Source organism: Idiotropiscis lumnitzeri, chromosome 1 (genome assembly GCF_059441095.1).
Source record: "Idiotropiscis lumnitzeri isolate Australia: NSW breed Sydney's pygmy pipehorse chromosome 1, RoL_Ilum_1.0, whole genome shotgun sequence".
Lineage (NCBI taxonomy): Eukaryota > Metazoa > Chordata > Actinopteri > Syngnathiformes > Syngnathidae > Idiotropiscis > Idiotropiscis lumnitzeri.
The window spans coordinates 33,209,187-33,233,028 of record NC_142391.1 but is presented as its reverse complement, the minus strand read 5'-3'; the positions used below and the strand labels follow the sequence as shown (position 1 = coordinate 33,233,028).

Genomic DNA, 23,842 nt, shown 5'->3' with positions numbered 1-23,842 from the left:
ACCATTCGGACATTTTTGACTCAGGGTGGATAGGAGGCGCTGATGGAGGGTGGTCCACCTGTCTGACTCTGGTGGAGCACATGTGCCTGGACCTGCTGGGTCAAACGGACTTTCTGCTGGAGCACAGAGACGCATACTTCAGTGTGGCAGGCCCGCTTTATTCGGATGACCTCTACGTGTGGCTGTTCCATCACATCTGATCAGAAAATGTGGATTCTTTGCAACACACAATGCGTGTATAAATTTTGTAGAGTGTCTTGAGAACTGCAATTTCTCAAATGTAATTCAAAAAGTTTCTCATCTGCACTAACGCTGACTAAAATGCTGCAATAAAATATTATTCAGCTTCTCAATTTTTATGTATTTGGTATCAATGTGTTTGGAACAGATAAAAACTGCTGCAATTAGTCAATTCTCCCTCAAATAAATTCTTCGTGGGAAAAATACACAACACATAACGGAAAATACAAGAAAAATTAGACCAAAAATATGTTTAATGTAAAAAGAAAATTATATATTACGAAATGTAAAAAAATTATAGATACATGCATTTAGAAAAATGTTGGACACAAATATTTTGAATAGATACAGAAAAAATTATGCTAAAAATTGTATGGATGAAAAAAAATAATGTAAAAATATTAGGCGAATAATAATAATAATAATAACAGTTAACGTGATATATTGACATTTTAATACAATACATGTCAAAAATAAATTGAACATCTGGTCACGTGGTTTTCTGTAGTCTTATTTCTTGAGAAGTCAAGTTTAAGGTAGTTTACACAGACCGCATCCTGTAATACGGTTTCCTGTTTGACTGCAAACTACAACCACCCACAATTCCATGCGGCGCTAGTCGAATGGCGAGTAAACGAATATTGTTTTTGAAGGTGTTTCGCAATGTAATTTCAAAGGTTGAGTGCGTTTGTATGTGACTCCACATCACAAGAACAGAGTGTCAGCATCTTAACGCAAGAGAAGGTAGGAAATCACTTGAAACGCCTAAAATGGGTGTAAAAAGGGCTAAATGTCAATGTAAACAGTGATCGACGAATTTATTATGGCCTCCAATGATGAGCCGAAACATAACGGTGCTTATGGCATGCCACTTGGAGCTAAGCCCTTTGCATTTTCTTCTTTTTTTTTGAATATATAGGGCTGCTCATATTATGTTAAAGTTGTGGAGAGCATTCTTCCATGACTAACTAGTGAAACAACCACTATAAGCTAGCAAGCAGACTCAACCCAGAAAAAAACACTTTTTTTAAAAAATATATTTTTAATAAACAGAAATAGCTCTGTATTTTCAAGACGGTAAATGTAAAACACACAATAAGACATAAAAGCAAATGAAAGAAAGTCTTTTATGAAGAGTATTGAAGCTTGCTTTAACTTCAAAAGTTGGCTTTGGCTTTGTGTTGGGTTGTTCATGAACATTGTTAAAAATGAATGAATCTTTTCAGTGAACGTGAGTGAATGGACCACTTCCTGAAGTGGTTTGTTCTTTTCTCCGTTTATTTGAGCTCAGCTAGGCGCATGTTACATCTCCAGCTGTTGTGTCATGTGCAGTATAAATAAAGTTGTATGTCGTCAAAGACCAATCAGCATATGAAACGAACATTGTAAATGAAAAATAAAAATACATTCCATATTTTTGTCCCCCCCCCCCCCCGCCCCAGAAAAAATCGGATGAAAAATTCACAAATGTCAGACTACGTACCACAAACCAATAAATGCAAATAACTAACTGACACATTCGTGAGAGCGACACAACTTTTTAGTTGTGCACAACCCCCATTCCTGACTGCTCTTTACATATCTCCTTAACGACCATTGTTATTTTGTTTTAAACAACACTTTCAATTGACAACGGCCATGACAGTCAAATAGATTGAATGCCTCTTCTGATGTGCAGCTGACATTCCATCATGATGTCCTGACACCGGCGATTGCTTGCGTCTGCCTGTCACAATGAGCGGCGTGGCGCTGGGCTTGGTGCTCGCGGCCGTGTTCTTCCTGGTGCTTTTCCTCCTCCATCGCTATGGTGACCTGAGGAAGCAACAGCGGATGGTCCTGCTTGGGACGCTGGCGTCCTGGTATCTCTGCTTCCTCATTGTCTTTGTCCTGCCGCTGGATGTGAGCACGGTATGCACATATATTATTGAGCAGGGGTCTTCTATCCTGATTCCACTAGGTTCTCTGTCCGGTTTGTTTTGCATCTCTCCCTGGTGCAACACATCTGATTCAAATGATTAGATAAACAGAAAGGTCTGCTGAAGCTGGATAACGATCCTCATCATTTGAATCAGGTGTGTTGCAGCAGGGAGTGATGGAAAACGGACAGTACAATGGACCTCGAGGAACAGGATGGGAGACCGATGAGGAATTTTCAATATATTTCTTTTTCAGACCATCTACAAGCAGTGTCTCTTGGATAACACACATCATCCTGGCTCTGTTACACCCACAAGAATCTTTTTTATGACCGAAAATAGCTCCACCCTTTACCCCACTGAGAGGTAACTGCTACATCTTTTTAGTCTTCAACAATCTACTGCATGTACATCCATCCATCCATTTTTTGTATCACTTATTAGGACCTGACAGCATAATTGGTTGGCCATTCATGGCCCTTCAAACATCGCCTAAAATAAATGGTCAAATTGCTGCTTGTTTTTACCTTGCATGTACTCAAACCAGCATTACGCACAAATCTGCAAAATACTATCTAAAAATACATTATCTTTAAATATATACTGTACAGGGCGGCACGGTGGATGACTGCTTAATTCGATGGCCTCACAGTGTGCACAGGTCGTGGGTTTGATTCCGGCTCCGGCCTTCCTGTGTGGAGTTTACTTACTAGTATAGTATTAGTTTACATACAACCTGAAGTCATAGTTTGTTTAAAAAATAAAATGAAAAAAATCCATATCACTTGGGCGCTACTACCTATCCAGCTTTAATTGTAATTGTTGGCACGGAGCTTCGAGTTTTCAGTGAGCTCATCTTAGAAATTGTAGGTGTTGCTGTTTTGGTGAGCAACTGAGTTTAATTGGGCTTGACAGTTGAAAAAGACAGAAATATCAGAAACAAAAAAAATATATTAGAGAAACATTTTGACAAACCTGACAAAAAAATACAAGACCATTAGAATATAGTACAAAAAAAATCAGATAACAAATCCAAATATATTAGCCAAAAATACACAGCTGTAAGAAATTAAAACAGAATATTAGATAAAATGTACATTTTCTTTACACTTAATTTAAAATGTGATTAAAGAATGCAAGTATGAAATATCTGACAAATATTAGGTAATATATTTTTAATAGAAATGCACAAATCTAAGGATTTGAAACAAAAATTACATAAAAAGCAGATAAATATTACAAAAAATATTGGACAATAAATTCGTACCAAAATATCATTCATATATTAGTTGATAAATATTAAAATAGACAAAAATACACAGACAATACAAAAGTATTTAACAGAAACTTGAAAATATAGTACAAAAGTATTAGATGAAAAATAAATATGTAAATAAATATGTTGCATGAAAAGTACACAGCCACAATTATAAAAAACAACAGATGGAAAATTGACATTTGAAAAAAAATCTAAATACTAGACAATATAAAAAATACTTGGCATTTCAGACCATGTTAGTTTACAAATACAACAAAGTTATACAAAAATTACATCTGAGGAAAACATTATATACACATTTGATGGAAAAACATGCACTTCTGACAAATGGAAGAACATTTCACAACAATCACGCTGTTATTGGATAATAGAAAACAATCTACAAATATTACATTGAAAATGCATTTGAAAATAGTATCAAAAGAATATTGGTGATGGTGTATGTTGACAGTGCGCCAAGTGTGTGTGAGAAGCCATGGAGTTATATACCTGATGATGTTCTACCTGTCTTCTGGAGAGTTGTGTATTGGACCTCTCAGTTTCTCACCTGGTAAAACCCCCTTCACACATACACACGCACCCCCACACACACACGCACACCCCCTCACACACGGTCTCTAAATGTACCTCATGAAGTGGGTGTATCATACCCTTCCTTTGGCCATGCATGCGTGTAGGTTGCTGATGCCCTTCATGCAGTCGTACGCACGGTCGGGAGCGTTCTCACCAGTGGGAAAGGTGAAAGCGGCCCTTGTTGAGAATGTCATCTACTACGGCACCTACCTGCTCATCTTCATCATCCTGTTCATCTACGTCGCTGTGCACCCAAAGTGGCGACTCACATGGTCAGTTCTCATTGACGCTGTCAGACAGGAGTTGGTTCAATATGTTTATTACGTTCTTTTCTTCTAGTCATGAAACGGAAAGTGAACATTAGAATATTAGTTGGGCTTGCACAATCCAAAAAAAAGTCTAAAATACTAGAAAGCGATGTGCATGTAAAATGCAAACATATGAGTCTAAGAAAATGCATAAATATTACCAAATCGAAAAAAAAATCAAATATTAGAACAAGAGTACAAAATTGTAAAAAAAAAAAATATACAAGCATTATACAAAACAGAACAAAAATATTGGAAAGTGCAAATTTACCAGATGAAAAATAACAAATGTTATTGGAAAAGCATAACAAAAATCAATTCTGAAAAAAAGGGAAACTATTAGATGAAATATATGTAAAGAAAATGAAATATAAATAACAAAAAAATTAATATTAAAAAAATAAAAAATATTTGAAAAAATAAAATTTTTGAAAGAAAGTAAGACAGAAAAGTGAAAATAGATATTAAACAGAAAATATTCAAATACTAGGAAATATATTTCAATATTCTAAGAAAAAATACAAAAATATACGCAGATAATACAGATAATACAAAAATGATAAACGATAATCGACAAAAAAATACAAACATCATGATCCGACTGAAAATATTTTGATATAAAATTATGCAAATATTGGAAACAATACTAGAAGGGCAAAATGTCGTAAAAATTTTAAATGAAAAAATACTGAAATATTAGAGCGAAAAAAAGCCTTGGTTAAAAAAATATCCCGATAATATTTGGGGAAAAATAAAGAATAAAATACCAATATACTCGACAAGAAATGCAATTTAAAAATATTGCGGTCACATGCCTTCAGGACCGAGTTTCAGACCATCGGCATCACGGCCGCCAACACATGGGGCCTTTTTCTCCTGGTGCTGTTGCTCGGCTACGGCCTTGTGGATATCCCACGTTCTTATTGGCTGTCATCCTGCCATGAATACTTACTGGCCAAGACCTACTTCAGGGTGGCAAAGATGGCCAGCGAGAAGGCTGCAGCCGAGGAGAACTTAGCCGATGTCATGGAGGTGAGGGCATTGAAATACCTGTATGTTTATTTTCAACACAAATGAACACACTGGATTATGTTTACGTAACAAGCGTTTATTCCAATGTCGTGATCATAAGGAGGTGTCGGTCATCAATGCGTCAGTCAAGTACAACCACTCGCTCAGGAACTGTGTGGACACCGTTTTGACAAAGGTGAAGCTTCAAGTTGTCTATTTGCTCATTTTGTGTTGTTAAAATGCTAACATCATCTCACTTCAGTGTCCAATAGAGTACCAGGAGGAGATGGGCCGCGACGTAGAACATTCCTGTGAAGATCAGACCACCTTTCCAACCAAAAAAGGCCTTGCTCAGCTTCATAAAAAAGTACACAAAGTAACTTCAGTCCAATACACTTGATTGTAAGCAATAACGCTCAGTAATTACATTCAACTATCTAACCCAAAAATAAATACAAATGGACAAAAATATGCAATTCTTTTAATACAAAATATTCTGATGAAAAATCTAAAACATTTGATCAAAATGATAAATAAAATACAAAGAATAAATCTGGGTAAAAATTGAGCTAGACCATCATACAGAATTTCAGACAAGAACATGTAATATTAAATCAAAAGTACATTTGGACAAAATATGACAAAAAATAGAAAATGTGATGAAATAAAAACAAAATAGATTTAGGGAAGCAAAATACAAAATATTAAATACTATACGAAAAGAAATCATCAAAAATACTAACTACCCACAAAAATATACAGTACATACTTTCAGTGAGGAAAAATTGGTCAATAGAAGATTAAATTGTCCACAGTCCATTTACAACACTTTAGATTGCTCAATAATTTATTTAAAAAAAAAATATATGACCTATGCGGGGACTGACCAGTAGTATAGACGAGTGAAAAAATATGAACTTAACAAAATTTGGACAAAGGAGATTTCCGCCCAACGGTGACGATATGCGTTTTTCAGGTGATCTCCTCCGTGCAGAGGTGCCGTCAGACACGGGTTCAGTGGTCCATGTTGTTGGAGCGAATTTTCCATCTTGAGGACGTCTCAAAGAGCCACAGTAGCCCGACGTGTCACTTTGTGCGCAGCTTTAACGCTACGGAGTGTGACGGCTATATCCGAAGGTTTCTTTACACTCCGAAAGTAGGTGAGTGTGTGGGAATTGTCCATTTTTGTTCGATTATTTTGGTGTCACTCTAAGGCACGCCCCCATACAAATACTGTAGCACAAACTGTTATTACGCATTAAAACCAGTTTCAGTATGTATTATAGTTTCTCATATATTTTCTAAATATATTTTTGCTTCACATATAAATTGATTTTTCCCCCAAAATTTATTTATTTAAAAAAATATTATTTTTTTTCCTTCATAATTTGCACATTGCCTAGTAATATGTGCGCATGTGTCTGTGTGTGTGTGTGCATGCGTGTGTGCGTGTGTGTGCGTGCGTGCGCGTGTGTTGTCCAGAGTGGTACTGGGAGTGCGTCTTCCGTCGGCTGTTCTACAAGCTTCTGGCATTGCTGCTATTCTTCCTCTCTGTTGCGGTGGTGTGGTCCGAGTGCACCTTCTTCAGCGTGCGTCCGGTCCTCTCCCTCTTTGCCATTATCATCCGCATGACTGAACAGCAACGCTACTACATTTGTACTGAGGTACAATTTTGAAAAAAAGTACTATAACTATTATAATAGATTACAATAACAAAAATAAAGTGCTGTTTTTCAAGCGGGGTAATTTCAGCAATTCCACTTGTAGGGTGTTGTAAGTGTCTATAATTTTCAATTTAACATGTTCATGTAATACGAGATTATTCTCCTTGGAATATTTTGATGAAAGCGTGTCACAGGCCAGTGTTCTGAATTGTGGGAAAAAAATGCATAATCTCCTTTGAATAAGTCCACATTAACACCTTCATTGACGTCCCTCTTCCATCCGTGTCCACCAGGTGGTGTGTTTCTCCACCATCCTCTTTATGTGCGTTTGCGTCTACTCCACCGTGTTCCAAATCCGTGTTTACAACTACTACTACCTGGCGCCGCATCACCAGACAGACGCCTACAGCCTGCAGTTCAGCGGCATGTATGCCCAGCACACTCATCGTCGCATTATTTGGAATACCTAAACACACCTAAGGTATCACATGTCTTCTCATAAGGTTATTTTGTCGCCTGACTCCTCCCCTGTGCCTCAACTTCCTGGGTCTGATCCACATGGATCCCGCCGTGTCACAACAAGACCGGATACACACGTCCTATACATCTGTAGGTGGATTTGCTGTCATAGTGCATTGACATGAAGTACATTGGTGCCTTGACTTAGAAGGTGAATTTGTTCTGTGACAATGCCTGTGTCTCAAATTACTTGGATTTCACAACAGTTATAATCTTTGAAATGCATCAAAATGCTATTAAACCAAAACAACCCCAAAGATTTTTTGATTTTTTTTCTGTACAAAAACATGCAGTAATAATGTCACGAAATAGATTGTAAAGAAATAGTTTTAACGTAATGGCTATTTTTTTCACTTCACTAATAAGAAGCAAAACACTCATGCTGTAAATATTTACACAATATAACTCAAATGAATATAAAGTTGTTTGAAAAAAATAGAAGACACCTCTTACTCCGCGTGCTTTCTTAATGATCTATGGTTAGAAAATTTTAAATACCTGGACATAAAAATAATTGAAAAGACCACCACAAAGCACAACAGATACTTAGACTGCAAGGGAACCAATAATGAGACTTTTTAATCACATTTCTGCTTGTAACACAAAGCAAAAAATGTGTAAGTCACGGTATGTAGAAGCACTTGTAAGTCTTATAAGAACTGATACTTGCTTATTGATGTGTCCCTACTTAGATAATGGGCTCCATGCATCTGCTGTCCTTCATATCCAACGGCTTTTACATCTACTACCCCGTGTTGGTATTGCTGCTCTGCTTTGCCACGCTTTACAAGTAAGCTATTGAATTCTGTTGTCATCTTTTTGTGTAGTATATGCATGAGGTTTGGGCATTGACAATGGAGAATCAAGTGGAACTGGCATTAACATTCCGGGTCTCTCGGAATCGTTCAGATTTTAACATGTTGGTGCTACATTTTCCATGCCTAGTTTGCTGCGTAAAAGACGGCTAATATGAACGAAAACGGATCAATAAGAAATGAGTGTACGGCTTGCAACAATACGCACCACAAAGGACAAAAATGAAGAACTAGCAGAAAGTGCGAGGGAGCATAAAGATCCCTCATGCAAACCATGCAAGCTTTTTTTTTCCTAATAATTCAAATTGAGTAACTGGAATCTTCAAAATTTAAGCGATGCCCAACCTGAATAATCATGCACTACAATTCAAAAGGTTTTTTCTTATTTTTGAGGCATCTTCTATTCACTTGTAAAATTTCTCAATAATAACCAATCTCGCTCGTGTTATTCATACATTGTTGTAATTGTTTTCATGGAAAAATAAACTGTTTGGGTCCCCCTAAACGTTTGAAGGATATTGTACATAGAATGCAAAATATCTGGAATTTCATGCGTTCATTATGTTTTTCTAGCCTTGGTTCTCGCTGTTTGAACCTGCTGGGGATTCATCAGTATGTTGCCGATGACGACCTCAGCTCAGAACTGGTGGATGAGGGCAAGGAGCTTGTCAGGAGAGGTCGCCTTTGTGTTGTCTCTTCACCAGTTGTTACAAATGAAAACCCAATTATGTCTTCCTCTTTTTTGACAAAATGTTTTTCCTAAAAGTAATCTTAATCATTTTGATGTTTTGCTTTGCAGAAAGAAGAAAACGACAGAAAAGTGAGGATACAACAAATGGAAGATTTGTTAGTATTTGGCATTGTACTTCTACACATTACTAATGACACATCTATTAACTATCTTGTGCACGTATAGTGGAACCCCTAAAATTCAATGACGACATACCAGTTGGAAAATCGAATGGGAAAGATTTCCCTCAAAGTTTGTGAAAAACATACATCTTACTTTTTCTTTGGCTTTTCTGGTGACATTAGGACTGGTTCAAATTAGTGCTGTCAAGCACATTTCTAACTCATTAATCGCAATAAAATCTGTAAATAATTGCGATTAATCAAATTTTTTCTTCAACTATTTTTTGTGAAGCTTGCAATAGGTATGTCTTGTAATTAATGTAAAATCACCAAATATGAAGTGTATTTTAAATCAAAGACTGTTCTAATAGCTTTCTTTGTTCCTTGAATACGATCTTATGCAGTACATTTAATTCTGCCTACAAGCACCACAATCCAGCAGTGTCAGTTTGCAAGACCCTGGGTGTTTTGTTCTCACTATTTCTACAAAAAACAAAAATAGGAGAGTTTTTCAGAAAATAATGGAGAATATGTTCCCCACCAAAATCCGTGAATAGGTGAGCACCAGTCAATACTCTCTACTATCAATAAAAGTTTTAAGATAGCCACAAATTTACCCTAAAAGGTAGTGATGGGAAAATGAAGCTTCATGAAGCACTTGTGATATTTTGACACAACTAGATGTGTTTGAAGAGGAAGGCCAGTGCAACGGAAATTGATTACATTTCCAGTGGATCTTTTAACCAAGAGAGCCATCTAGAGGCGTCAAAGATTATCACAAGTGCTTCATGAAGCTTCATTTGAGCATCACTACTGAAAGGGCCAGCTCAATAGCCTGTACTTATCTCGATTCATACTTTATTTATTCATTTATTTATTTACTTTGTTGTTAAGATAATGTATTGCTTTGTGTTGTCAGGCATGGAGAGAGCGATATGGGGGAGTCCAAGGTGCGTCCGGGGGGAGCAGAACCGGTTACACTGAAATTAAAGACGACTTGGAGAGACAAACCACTAAAAGCAGTGGGGACTCATGTTACTGTAAAGAATAATTTGTAGCTTTTGCTATAATCACAAAATATTTTTTTTTGTCTTTGCAGTTATCTCTTTCGGTTGGCAAGAATTGGATGAGCAGCAGAGGAGTTTACTGCACAGCAGTGACAACGAAGGATGACGACCGAACAAAATGTTTGATCAATAAGAAACTATTTAGTTTAACACTGTATGTCCTTGTTGTCCAACTTCATCTTTGAACTATTTCTGTAAGGACATCCACCCTGTGACATTATCAATCGTTGGTGATACTTGACATCCAGAGGCTGAAAGTGAAGAAAGGATGCTTGCATTGTAGAAAATAGCTTTTTATCAATTAAGAAGGTCTTCATGAAATTACTCAGGAAAAAAATACAAAAGTGGGGAAAAAATTAATTTGCCAAGAGCATTAATGCCGTCTATTCTGACATGTTTTACATTATGCACCGCTAGAAGCTGTGAACATGAAGGATGTGCATTGTGTTGTTTTTCTACAATTCTTACTTTTTATGATGGATTTTTTGATAAATTATTAAAGAATACAAATGTAACATTCATGTATTTTGCGGGTTCCTTTTTGAGTTTGTATTAGGCAACATTTACAAGTAAATCAATTAATCATCAATTAATGACACCTTCATTTTCCGTCGTAAAAAAGGCCTCCGCCAGAAAATGAGACAATTTGTGCGGTCCTGAATGTCAGTGGTGAAAATTAGGCCTTCGCCAGCAATAAAAAGTTGTGCTGCCTTCACAGGCCGTCGTAAAGAAACAAGACACTCACCAGGAAACTCATCACGATGAAAATCAGTGCTTCCCTCAGTGTTCGGCGTCAATGAGGTCATCTCCAGTAAACCGAATACTAAGGCCTTAAGTGTCCTTGTTAATTATTTAAAAAAAAAAATACATGCTAGATGCCTTTCTTTGTCGTTCAAAATGCCACAGCCAGTTACAATTGGAAAGTGTCCGGTAATCACATGAATATTTTAAGAGTTAACGCTTTTATTTCACGTTAGAACACGTCGTCCGTCTGTGGATTCGTTATCAAACCAATCCTGGAAATTTAACCCGAATCTGAATTTTTATTTTAATCCCTGCGAAGAAACGTTTTTTTAGGACCGCACTGGAACCTATCACCTGCGGTGCCACTGCCAGTCAAAGACTGTAAACAGAAGTATGCTACTATTCGTGTTTGGCTATTAGCTCAAGATTTAATTAGAACTCATCGTTATGCGCCGTTGCCGTCAGTCGGGGCAACGTTGCGACACTCTTAGATAAAATTAAAAGCCGCCGAATCATTTTGGCGACGCATTCCAGCTCCTCTTTTTGGGTTTACCGGGTAAGATGATGCTAACCTCTTAGTAAGCTAACGTGTCAAATGGAAGGAATGATTGAAGAAAGGGCACGGGATAGATGCTAGCTGGGTTAGTGTTAACTTAGATCAAAGCTATCTTTTTTATTTGGAGGGGGTACGGACGAGGAAGCTACTAAATTGTAAGGAAACAGTCATCGCTAAAGGTTGATATCATGTTTATTTTTTATTGCTAACGCTCCGTTTGTGATGAAGTTCCTGCCATTGTCTGTGACCGTGTCATATCCCGCGTTGGTCTAATATAAATGGATATCAGTGTGGCTGTGGCAGCTTCGTGTTAAAACCATTTTTTATTCATAGCATTTTTATAGCACAATTTTCTCTGCTCATCTTTCCTGTTTGTCTGCTTTGCTTGCCATTTACGAGTGGTGTGTCTTTACATCACTGACGCCCATTTCTATTGAATACTAAAACCGCAATTATAGTTGACGCGTTGTTAGCAGCATGAAAACTGAATATTTTCCTTCTGAAGGATCTTGTTGAGCAAGGGTAATTGTTGCGTTTGCAGCTTCGTATTCCATATTTCCTTTCGGCTCACCGCACCAACACAACACCACGACAAGTTTAGGATGTTTCCATCTTGCTGTTTATTTTTCAGTCACTCGACACAACATGTCTTCCCACAGCCAACATCCATAAAAGGCATTTCAACAAACGTAAAACGTCATCACGTAAACCACGCGAGATTTACGACAGTAACGAAAATATCTGTGACATTCAACAAAATACACACATACCCAAATTTACATAATGACATATAATTAAATATATCATTACTTAAACTAAAGAATACCATGAGAGCATATAATTCAACACCCTCCCTTGCTCTCATCAGCTCAAAACAATGACCTTTAATTTCCAAAGAACCAAGTTTTAAATTTTTCAATCCTAATCCTAGATGCTGCTTTTGTTAATATGTCTGCAATCATGTTTTCTGACGGACAGTATGCAATGTCTATTTTTCCATTTTGAAGTGCTTCACGGATGAAGTGAAACCTAACATCAATGTGTTTAGATCTCTGTCTATTCACTGGGTTTTTGGTCAAAGCAATGGCCCCTTGATTGTCTCCATAAATCCTGGTGCAACTGTATGTTGTATGATCCATACCATTTAACAACTGAATTAAATACATGCTTTCTTGTGTAGTGGTTGCCAAAGCAATGTATTCGGCTTCACAAGTTGAAAGAGCCACTATAGGCTGCTTCTTCGACTTCCATGAGATTGCAGGGCCTTGTTTTGTCATGCTGAAGCAGTAGCCCGTAGTGCTACGTCTGTCTTCTACAGATGATGCCCAATCAGAGTCACTGAACGCCACCAGGTTTAAATCTTCATCATTTTTCTTGTATATTAATTCGTAATCCATGGTACCTTTTAGATATCTCAAAACATGTTTAGCAGTCACTAAATTGCATGCTTTTGGGTTTGCAAGTGTTTGTGACAATTTGCTCACTATCCAGCTGATATCTGGTCTTGTACACGTCATGGCATAAATCAGGCTACCTACAATCTCACGGTACTCTTTGGGGTTGGCCATCTCATTTTTATTACTTTCTTCATTCACCCCCAGTATTGGTTCACTTGGTGTGTATCTGGGTTTACAGTCTGACATTCCAAATCTTTCAAGCACTTTGACGATATACCTTTTCTGACTCATTTTGATTTCTTCACCCTTTTGCTCAAACTGAATGCCCAAGAAGTACGATATTTTGCCCAAATCTTTCATATTGAACCTGGATTTCATGGTGTCTTTGAATTTATTAAGTAGATCACTGTTGCTTGCTGCCACTATTAGATCATCTACCCAAATGATAATAATGATCACCTCATTTTCTATCTGTTTCCTGTATACGCAGTGATCAGATAGATTTCTCACAAAATTTCCTTGCTCTAGGTGATCATTTAGAAGCTTGTACCAGTTCCTTCCAGATTGTTTAAGGCCATAGAGGGATTTCTTTAGCCTTTATACCAACTTCTCGCCTTTTTCTGATGTCTTTTCAAAACCCTCAGGCTGCTCTAAGAAGATTTCTTCATCTATCGGCGCATGCAAATAAGCTGTTTTTACATCCATTTGGTGGACGATGAGATTGTTTTGGACTGCTATCTGCATCAAAGCCCGTACAGATGTGATGTTAGCTGTTGGAGCAAACGTCTCATGGTAGTCAATGCCTTCTGTTTGACTGTAGCCCTTAGCAACGTATCTAGCTTTATATACTTTTCCTCTTTCTGAATTTTCTTTCAAGGCATATACCCATTTCCCCCCTATTAAGTTCCTGCTTTCGGGTAGAGAAACCAGTTCAAATGTTTCATTTTCTTGGAGTGATTGAATTTCTTCCTTCATCGCTTGTATCCATCCGGGTGCCTCGACCGACATCCGGGCTTCACTATACGTTTGTGGAACGTCACATATGGCTCTGTAACAATGATCAACATTTGTGTTAGCAATATCGTTGTCATTGAGGTCTGTCAGATAATCATTTAAGTATTTTGGAGGATTCTTTTCTCTTTTTGGATAACGGTGGTTTATACCGTAATCAGGACTTGCATTTTTCGTTTTGTCACCTCGTGTTTCTGACGCCTCATCATACTGTGACACATCTGTATTTATCATGCCCTCGTTCTCATTAAAGTCATGACTTTCACTGCCAACTTCGTGTGGTTTATCTTCAAAACCCTCAGTGTTAGAAAATGTACTCCTGCTTCCCATGATTTCTGAATCCAATTCATCTGTTTGTGTCTCTCTTTCCATGCACTTATTTTTGATGAATTTTACCAGTCTGTGTTTCGATACTTTTTCAGTTTGTGGGTTATACACCAGATATGCAGGGCTGTTTTTACTGTACCCCACAAAAATCCCCTTTTCACCTCTTGCATCTAATTTCTTGTGATTGTGCTTGTATACATAACATTCTGATCCAAACACCCACAGTTTGGAAAGATCTGGTTTTCTTCCTGTCATCATGAAATATGGAGTGTTTTTAACCCTGTCATTGTAACATCTGTTACGGATATGAGCAGCATTTTGGACAGCATAAGGCCACAGCACTTTTGGTAACCCCTTTTCTAATAACAGGCACCGTCCCATTTCAAAGAGTGTTCTCCATTGTCTTTCGGCTGTACCATTTTGGTGTGGAGAGTATGGGGATGAAGTTTCATGTCTAAAGCCTTTATCCCTCAAGAGCGACTGAAAGGCATTGTTGGTGTATTCTGTACCATTATCCGATCTAATGCATTTGACACTGCCGTATGGGGCACTGTCAGCAAGGAATTTTTCTGTTGCTAATAGTGTGTCACTTTTGCTTTTGAGAAAATAAACAGACACGGCCCCTGAAAAATCGTCTATGAATGAAACTGCATACTTGTAACCATCCTGACTAGTTGGTTCAATGGGGCCTGCCAAGTCAGTGTGCACCATCTCAAGAGGTGCATTAGCTTTTGCATCCAATGTCCTATTTCTACTATTGATGAATTTTCCCTCTGTGCACACATTGCATTCTACTTTAGAGTTACCTGTAATTGTCATGCCCTTTACCACATTTGGCAATTTTAACACATCATCCATATTACAGTGTCCCAAAATTTCATGCCATGTTTTGACATCACAAGTCAGATTCGCATTGTCCTTTGACTTCATGTCAGTAAATGACTCATCATAGTTTTGTTCGTTGTGATTTACCGTTCTCACGAAGTACAGTCTTTCATGTTCCTCGATGTCGAAAACTGTTCCATCTTTGGTTATGAGTTCATTTTGTCCTTCCTTGAATGTTACTATGGCTCCATCCGACGTAGCTGCTTTCACTGACATGATGCTTTGAGGGTACGTTGGTATATACAAGGCTTTCTTCAACGTGACACCGACACATCTTCCTTTCGCGTCCTGGAGGAAGACCTTGGCATCTCCTCTTTTCAATGCAACATTGTTTTTCCTGGTTCCGTCTGCTAGTTCCATATAATGTCTTGCTGGGTTGAAAGTCTCATCAAACGTTGTGAATTTGTGTTCCTCATTTACAACATGTGATGTTGCTCCACAGTCCACCATTAATGCATTCCTTTTAGCATTGTATGAGAGATATTTGTGGTTGACCTTGAACACAAATGTCTCTTCCTCCTCATGATCCTGTTGTCTTTCTGCCGTTTGTTTTGCTTCATCTTTCATCTTGGTTTTTCTCCTGCATGTCTCATCACTGTGTGTAGCACTCCTGTGGTAGTTGCACCACTTCGTCACCCCTCTTTGGCGGCAATCTCTCACAAGATGTCCACGGTTTCCACATCCGTAGCAGACGACCGATGATATGTCTACTTTCATTACATTGTCTGTCTTTGTGTTAGAGTCAAACTTTTCCGTCTCCTCGTAGCTTCGTAGCCGACTTTTAAACTGTGCAAACGTTAAGTCATCGCTGCTTTGTGTAGTGTGGACGCAGAAAGGCTTGTATGTTTCTGGGAGGCCCTTCAGAATCATAGCTATTATCAGTCCATCACTTATTATCTCCTTTGCATTTCTCAAGGAGGTTACTGCCTTCGCAGCACGAATGACATAGTCGGTTATAGTTTCCTCAGTTTCTTTCTTTAAGGAAGTTAATTCCGTATACAGGGCAATAATTCTGGGCTTACCCTGACTCGCGTAATGGCCGCGTAGTATTTCCAACGCCTTTTTGCCGTCGTCTGCCGCTTCTCTCATCACCAATGACAGGCTTGTGTCGTCGAGAAACTGAATTAGCTCCGCGTAGCATTCTTCATTCTTTTGTGGATCGGGTGCGGCGGTAGACAGTATAGTGTCTTTCAATCCGAGTATCCTCAAATGGCCGAGGAACTTTACCTCCCAAAGTTCGTAGTTGTTTTCATTCCCGTCGAAAACTAACCGTTGCCATCTTCCTCCTCCTGTGCCGCGCCTGGGCCCATAACCTGTTGCGTTTGCAGCTTCGTATTCCATATTTCCTTTCGGCTCACCGCACCAACACAACACCACGACAAGTTTAGGATGTTTCCATCTTGCTGTTTATTTTTCAGTCACTCGACACAACATGTCTTCCCACAGCCAACATCCATAAAAGGCATTTCAACAAACGTAAAACGTCATCACGTAAACCACGCGAGATTTACGACAGTAACGAAAATATATGTGACATTCAACAAAATACACACATACCCAAATTTACATAATGACATATAATTAAATATATCATTACTTAAACTAAAGAATACCATGAGAGCATATAATTCAACAGTAATCCTATGTTGTTGAACAAAATATAAAGTTGTGGAGCAAAAAAACAAAACAAAAACACATCTAACATAAATAATGCAAAAGCTCCACACAATAAATACGATGAAAAAATCAACTGCCAAAAATAATATTTATAGAAATGTGTCTACAAAGTCTTACTATTTTCACAAAATGCAATTTTCAACATATGTAAACAAAATATTAATAAATGTTATCTTCAATATGAGTTTCAATCACATTTGTGATGAAAAATTCAAAAGTACAAAGTTTAGTGAATGAGGAAAACTTGCCACGTTCAAAAAGTTTCCAATACTATATTCACGTTTAATATGGTCTTTCATTTCTAAGACGTCAAAAACTGTGTCCAACATCAATGCAGCTCTGCTTATCCTTTTGGTTTGACATGCTCATTTTTCAAAGGGTGTAGTCCGGCCGTCATTTGAACGTGGTGGCTCTTTTTCAGCCTATCTGACAAGTGATGTGCCGGAAAACTTTTTCTGATGGAGAGCATAAACCTCTTAAATCATTGTCAATTTGGGCATTTTGGTTGTTAGGGCGTTGCTTTGGTTCTAACTATGAATCTAGGAAGTTTGCATAAAAAAAATAACGTGAGTATTCTTAAAATAGATTTGTTACTATTATAGCTTACCTCAAACATGGTCTAAATAAATGTAATAAGTTCTTGACCCCTTTCTTTGGTGTATTTCCAGACAAATAATGGGTGGTCTTGTCAACGGGCGGCGTGGAGGAAGGTCTCCGCCTTTACTGATCGCCGCTCTGGTCGCATGCATCCTGGTCCTGAGCTTCAACTACTGGGTGTCCAGCTCACGTAACCTCGAGCTACAGGTAGCGTCTTCCTGTTATTTCCTCCAAGTAGGATGCGTAGGTTTGTTTGATGCAATGCTATGTTATGCTTTTTGCTTTGAGAGCGTTGAAAATGACTGACGACGCGCCAGTGTGTGTGGCTATACGCCTGCTACTTCGGCTTTATTTTCTATTCACAGTGCTTGGTGCCATTTTGACTTTGCTGATTTATGATCCACAATCTTTATTGGATTTTCAACAATTTGTTGGAAGTTTGGGTGCGTGAGCGTGGTGGTAAGATGAAGTTGCCGCCGTTTCTGGCAAACATACCGGCTGGTTTTAAGAGGCATGCACTCCTGTTTGCCCGCCACCAAGATTGCGTTGTTAAGTGCCTGATCATTGACAAACAAAACCCATATCCTGAGGGAGTTTTTCCGTTCCAATAGGGCTGAACAATATTAGGAAAAAAATGTATTGCAATTATTCTGGCAGATATTGCAATTTCGATTTGATCTGCGATTTTTTTTTTCACATTGTGCAGCGATGTTTACAAACATGACAGAAAATGCCATTATGCAATTTAAAACAATAAAAGCTATTACCATGCGCTAACAATATTGCAACAGCACTAAGGAGGCTTTGTGAGGGATACAGGCCATTTAAAAAAAAAAGTACAATACAATACTGAAATCGCCATTTCGATCCCAAAATGATAATTCTTATGTATTTTATTGTATTATAAAAATCTTTACATGTAAAAAAAGGTCTTATTGATATTTGAATAATTTGAAACCCTTTCATAAAATGTTTATTTATTAATTTGATATGATTGTATTTATTAAAAAAAAATATAATTAAAATTAATGTCTGAATAGTTTCATGAAAATTACTCCCCCCCCAAAAAAGCCATCCCCAAAACAAAACAAAAAAATAATCACCATTTGTTCTCTCCACTCCTCTCCCTTAGGAAATAATGTATGTTGAGTCATGTTATTAAATTTTGTTCAAACTTGGAACATTGCGTGCGTGCTGTGATTTCCACTGGCAGTATTTAAATGGAGGTTTGTGTGACTCATCAGAATGTCTCCCCCTGCTTCTTGGTGACAGACCAAGCTATATGAACTGGAGGGCCAAGTGCGTCGCGGGGCGGCAGACCGCGCCGCTGATGAGGTGAAAAAGTACGAGTTCCAGAAGGAGATCCACAGGCAGAAGGATCAGATTGAGCTCATCGAGACTCACTGTAAGCAGCGGCTAGCCGAAGCCGAGAACACCTGCGGCCAAGAGAAGGTAAAGTATAAATAAAATAATTGAGTTCAATTTTTTTTTTTAGGTTCAACTCACTTTGTGTTACTTTATTCTGCAGACAACACTGCAGCAGAACATATCCACCAGCACCAAAGCCAAACAAGAACTTAAAGGTAGCCATTTTATTATGCTTTCTCCAATAGTGACCGTTAGGGCTGAGCGCTGATGCTTTGCCCGCACCATGTGTGTCTTCCACTTAGGACAATTGAACTCTTCTCTCTCCACTTTCAAAAATGAGGAAAAAAAGCATCATTTTCTAAGTTTGTATCTGACTTTTTGTTTTGTTTTGTATTCCTGTATTTCCTCTGTCACATGGGGCATTTTCTGAATTCTGCCTAGCTAAAAGGAGTTTGTTTGTGTTCATCCAATTTGTGGATTTCAAGCATTTTTTTTAAGCGTTGCGTCCTTTTGCGTTGGCAGGCCAGTTAAATCAGATGAACGACGACGTGAGGAAGCTGCAGACGGAGCTGCAGGCTTGTCAGAGCAACATCAGAAGCCTCAATGACAAACTCACGTATGACATGTAAGAAATGCCTTCAAACCTATGTAGTCTTCATTGAATCTTAACATACTTGCCTTTTTGAATATGGATGGAAGCCATAACTGGAAAGAAGCCCACCAAACACGTTTAACGTATTCTCTTTTAATCTGGTCAAAACAAAATTGTCAAATTGAGAGGAAAAGCACAATGGAATTTAAACATGATGAAGTAAGCAATTAAATCATTGCAAATCCTTAAAAAAAGCCGAGCATACCAACTTTTAATTTCTGGGCCTTGAAATGAAAAAATGGCTGTTGCTGATAAACGGTCTATGACTAGTGAATTCCCTTGAAAGAGTTTGAGCGCTGGATGTCACAAACATGGCTGTATCACACAGAAATCTCCGACTTCCAGTTTAGTTTTGGTCATGGATCCTTGAGACTTTTTCATGAGTTGTGTTTGATCGACAAGTACATCGTATTTCATGACGACTGATGAAACTTAACTTTAACATTGCATTACTGAGTGAGTTTTAAAGAGGTTCTGTTCTTACTTATTCAATACACACACGCACACACATATATACATAAGAATTATATGCTATGATCAGTGGTCTTTGTTAACACGTGTGTAATGTCGTATGTGCGAAAAGGACACAGTGTAACTCGCAGATCCTGACCCAGAAAGAACTGTGTGACGAGCGAGTGGCCGCTGCCAAACAGAAAGTTCAGAAGATGGCCAAGCCGGTCGTCCCCACCACCAACCAGGTAACCCGACGTCAAAGGCCACTTTTTTGAGTGACATCACATCAAATGAGTCGTAAACCGTTGGCAGGACGAGAAATCTGAGAACAATGGTGTCAAAGTGGAAGGCGATTTGGTGAACGTGTCCCTTAAGGGCTCGGCCGACTTGAATCACCCCTCCAACCTCACGACGGCCAAAGCCAGCAAGCTTCTTGCACGCTACGCCAACAGTGTATTCAAGGAACAAGGTAAAGCGCATTCAGTATAGTTACTTTAATCAACAATTTTGATATTTCATTATTCATTAAGAGAGCTGTTTAACCTTTGATTCTATGAACTTGAGAATCTCAAATCTTAAGTCCTCCACATAAAAGCAAACTGATTCACTGGGGAACAATTAAAAAAAAAACAATTCTCTTGAATTAGCTTTTTATGCTGATTAAATCGAAAAGTGGTTTAGTGATTCCAAAATTGCAGTCAGTTTTTTTCTAGTATGTCAAGTTTTTGTTTTCCACAGCTAGCGCTCCAAATAAGCAAAATGCCACTGATTAGCCGTAGTAAGACTGTAGTAAGAAGAGCTGATTACAATTGGACTCATCTACAGCTACGTGGCAACTTGTTTGTGCAGTCACATTTGAGAAAGTGCGATGAGAGGTGTGTGCAGCTCCCAATTCGTCAATACCATGAATATCAGCAAACAAAAGCGAGCAGAATAGCAATTAAGAGGATTAATGCTGCCCTTTATCTTAAGGTCGTATCGCGCTAAGTGGCGAAGGTTTACAAGTGTGTGCACCTAGAGAATGTTGTTTTTTCGTCAGGTGCACATTTATTTCATATTTTTTAAGAAAACAGGGATCCTGTTGCTCAAAAACTTGACTTTATAGAAAAAAACTGATCTGTTTCGGATTCCTCACCCCAAAAAATAGTTAAAAACATCTGTCAGACGTAACTCAACAAAAATGTTGTTCCCCAGTGTTACCTTTGTTTAATCTACTGTAAATAAGACATTTACAAACGTCTGCTTTTACTTTGGAATACACTGATCACCATTTCTGCCTCTTCTCTGTTATGGTGCAGACCAAACTAATTCCAGAATCATAATCTATGTTCGTGCATTTTTTACACTGCCAATTTGATGTCCTGTATTTGAATGAAGGGATAGAAATTATAAAAAAAAATTCTTTAAAAAAAAAAACTGAAAAAACAGAGGAGACAAATTGAATTCTAAAATCCTGAGTTGCAGGGATAGCGCCAAGTTCTACATAAATTCCATTGTCTAATTAATATTTAATTGAACTGAAAAAAAATGACTTTATTGTAACCTCCTAGGTGCTGCACCGAGCTTGGAGGACATCCAACAGTTGGACGTGACAAAAGATGCCATAAAAAATCCTGACATGGCCTTGCCGGCACAGACCAGCAAATCGGTTTTGTCAAGCAACCTGACACAAGTGGATGTAGTTGCCCCCCAGGCAAAAGGTTAGATATGCTGGGTGAATCTCATGTGTCTTCATGGTTCAACAAGGAATCACTGATGCTTGCTTTGCGGAAGACTTTTAGCTTCTTGACGCAAATGTACAAAAAAATGGTCATGTATCATTGATCGGAAATGGAACTTGATTTCAGAATCTCTGTTGAGATAATCTGACAAGGAAACGAGAGTGAGGAAAGAGACGGTTGCAAATAAAGAAATGGGATTTAGCCTCTGATGATGTTCAAGCTTCTGTGCTGAGGTTCTCCTCAGTGACGCGTTATGATGTCTTTTCAAGCATCGCAATGGGACGAAATGGGAGGTGTTTTGATTGGCCGAGGAAAAGCCGACATGACTGCCTTGGAGGAAAAACAAGACGGGAAGAATTATGACCGTGGTGATGAGCAGGCGCTGGGAGGAGGAGGGCTGGACAGCAGCAAAGAGCAGCAACCCAGACGGGATGCAGCAATAGGTATGGTTGTGTTCGTGTGTGCTAGTTTGTTTAGGGGTGAGTGTGTGTGTGTGTGAGTGTGTGTGTGTGTGCGTGTGAATGTTTCTGTAAATGTCAGTGTGTGTACTGTTTGCATGTGTGTATGAGGTTGTGCATATCTATGTCTGCGTGTTCGCGTATGTTTGACGACAGAAGATCCGCAAGCATCAAAATGACATTGCCTTTCCTTTGACTTGTTGTGCTAACCGTAGAACCTTAAACTTGCAAGCATTGACATCGGTTAATGACATCTGCAAATTTTGTGAAAGTTTAGAAAAGTGGGCACCTAAAGAATGAACTCCATTAGTGAGTTTTTCTTTTTGTTTTTTGTGACGCCACTTCAGAAGAGGCTAACTACGGCGATAACCGTAGCGTTTAAACTTCAAACCATTACACCGCAACGTCAAATCTCAACAAGTTGTTTTCTGTTGCACTTGCTTTGTGTGTTTATTGTGTGACATTGCCACAAAAGAGGAAAAGTGATTTTTTTTCTTTGGCTTATTTGTACTCCTCAGACAAAGTGATGGAGGAGGCGCTGGATGATTACGGCGACGATGGCAACGAAGGAGAGTTTGAGGCGGACAAGCAAGCTGAACTGGCTCAGAATTAAGGTAAAAATACAGACGCGCACACTTGCTTTTTTGCTCCATTTAGAACATTCTTTATCTAACTAAAACTAAGTCAGTACAATCTGACTCCATCTGAACTTTCCGTTTTTGTCACTGTAGGCTGTTTTCCTTGCAGGAAAGCACACCCAGTGGACATGTGAGGCTTTTTGACTGCCTGTTGATTGGTCAGTCAACCAGACACAACAGCACAAACTTGATAGTTTTTAATAGTAATTTTTATGAGTCATATTTGAGCTTCCAGGACGACATGCTCACTCATTCACCAAAATGTCCACTGAATGAAGTGAAATCTCATTAGTTGCCCTGTACAAATGAATGGACCGGAACCATTGAAGAATGAATTCAGACCTTCTCTGCACCAGCAGATCACTTCGATTTTTAAGTATGTGACAGATGTTTTTTTTTTTATGTGTAAATATATTTTGACCTGCTGAACAAAGACTTTATGAAAATCATACAATAAAATTGTTGAGAAGATTTATTCTTTGTCATTATTCCTTTTATGACAATACATATGGAAAAATAAAGAGGGAAATTATCACTGATACACAAATATTTACTTATAAGGTCAACTAAAAAAAATTCAGATTTTTTTAGAACACAATGAAGATTTTATATAATTACATTTATCAAATTAAAAATGTATTTTTTTTCTTATAAATTAATACACAGATTTTTTGTAAGAATTTACATACTAAAAGCAAAAAACTGTCATTTCAATTCATTTTAGATAAAATCAATTACTCAAGTGTACATTAATGGATAGTTATAATTTAGTGGAACCGTTGTGATTTATTTCTAGGGGAATATAATTTATATTTAAAAGCATACTATTCGCAATTTGAAAATTTCTGTTATACATTTTGGATTAATTCAAAACATTTTATTTTTAGAATAAAATGAAAAGTAAAGGCACAAAATAACTGAAAATTATTTATTTTACTTGAGCTTGTTCGACCGTTCAGTAATATTGAAATAAATATGCTTAAAATCAACTCCAATGCCACGTCTATTAATTGCCAAAGACGAATTTTCTCTGAACTTAGTTTATGAACTTGAACTGGAGTGTTGAGTTTTTTTAAAAACAATTTCCTCTTTATTTTATTTCATCAATGAAAAT

At 37.9% G+C, this 23,842-nt stretch overlaps 3 protein-coding genes across 9 annotated transcripts; 2 read left to right on the top strand and 1 right to left on the bottom strand.

The window, feature by feature from the left end:
- Positions 1-814: 814 nt before the first annotated feature.
- Positions 815-10,759, top strand: LOC148344287 (G protein-coupled receptor-associated protein LMBRD2B-like). Of its 2 annotated transcripts, none has more exons than XM_088296004.1 (17): positions 815-984; positions 1,919-2,148; positions 2,413-2,522; positions 3,887-3,985; positions 4,113-4,280; positions 5,138-5,348; positions 5,449-5,523; positions 5,590-5,694; positions 6,304-6,487; positions 6,810-6,991; positions 7,285-7,418; positions 7,495-7,600; positions 8,203-8,300; positions 8,899-9,002; positions 9,125-9,171; positions 10,097-10,127; positions 10,277-10,759. In XM_088296004.1, exons 2-17 carry the CDS (start codon positions 1,975-1,977, stop codon positions 10,348-10,350), a joined length of 1,902 nt encoding a protein of 633 aa, XP_088152130.1. In that variant the 5' UTR covers positions 815-984; positions 1,919-1,974; the 3' UTR covers positions 10,351-10,759. The 2 variants fall into 2 exon arrangements, with proteins under 2 accessions (XP_088152130.1, XP_088152124.1); XM_088295998.1 differs by having other exon boundaries at positions 816-984; positions 10,097-10,199.
- A 300-nt stretch (positions 10,760-11,059) lies between these two features.
- On the top strand, positions 11,060-23,199 carry golm1 (golgi membrane protein 1). Of its 6 annotated transcripts, none has more exons than XM_088295975.1 (12): positions 11,060-11,544; positions 17,510-17,645; positions 18,711-18,890; positions 18,967-19,021; positions 19,109-19,168; positions 19,329-19,431; positions 20,042-20,156; positions 20,224-20,380; positions 21,462-21,611; positions 21,902-22,075; positions 22,609-22,704; positions 22,838-23,199. In XM_088295975.1, exons 2-11 carry the CDS (start codon positions 17,517-17,519, stop codon positions 22,701-22,703), a joined length of 1,218 nt encoding a protein of 405 aa, XP_088152101.1. In that variant the 5' UTR covers positions 11,060-11,544; positions 17,510-17,516; the 3' UTR covers position 22,704; positions 22,838-23,199. The 6 variants fall into 6 exon arrangements, with proteins under 6 accessions (XP_088152101.1, XP_088152087.1, XP_088152079.1 ...); XM_088295961.1 differs by having other exon boundaries at positions 11,061-11,379; positions 22,822-23,199; XM_088295953.1 differs by having other exon boundaries at positions 11,063-11,544; positions 22,822-23,199.
- Positions 13,549-16,086, bottom strand: LOC148344286 (uncharacterized). Its single transcript, XM_088295945.1, has 2 exons — positions 15,252-16,086; positions 13,549-13,989 (listed from the first exon to the last, which is right to left on the bottom strand). The coding sequence occupies exons 1-2, from the start codon at positions 16,032-16,034 to the stop codon at positions 13,978-13,980; spliced, it is 795 nt and encodes a 264-aa protein (XP_088152071.1). The 5' UTR covers positions 16,035-16,086; the 3' UTR covers positions 13,549-13,977.
- Positions 23,200-23,842: the final 643 nt, after the last annotated feature.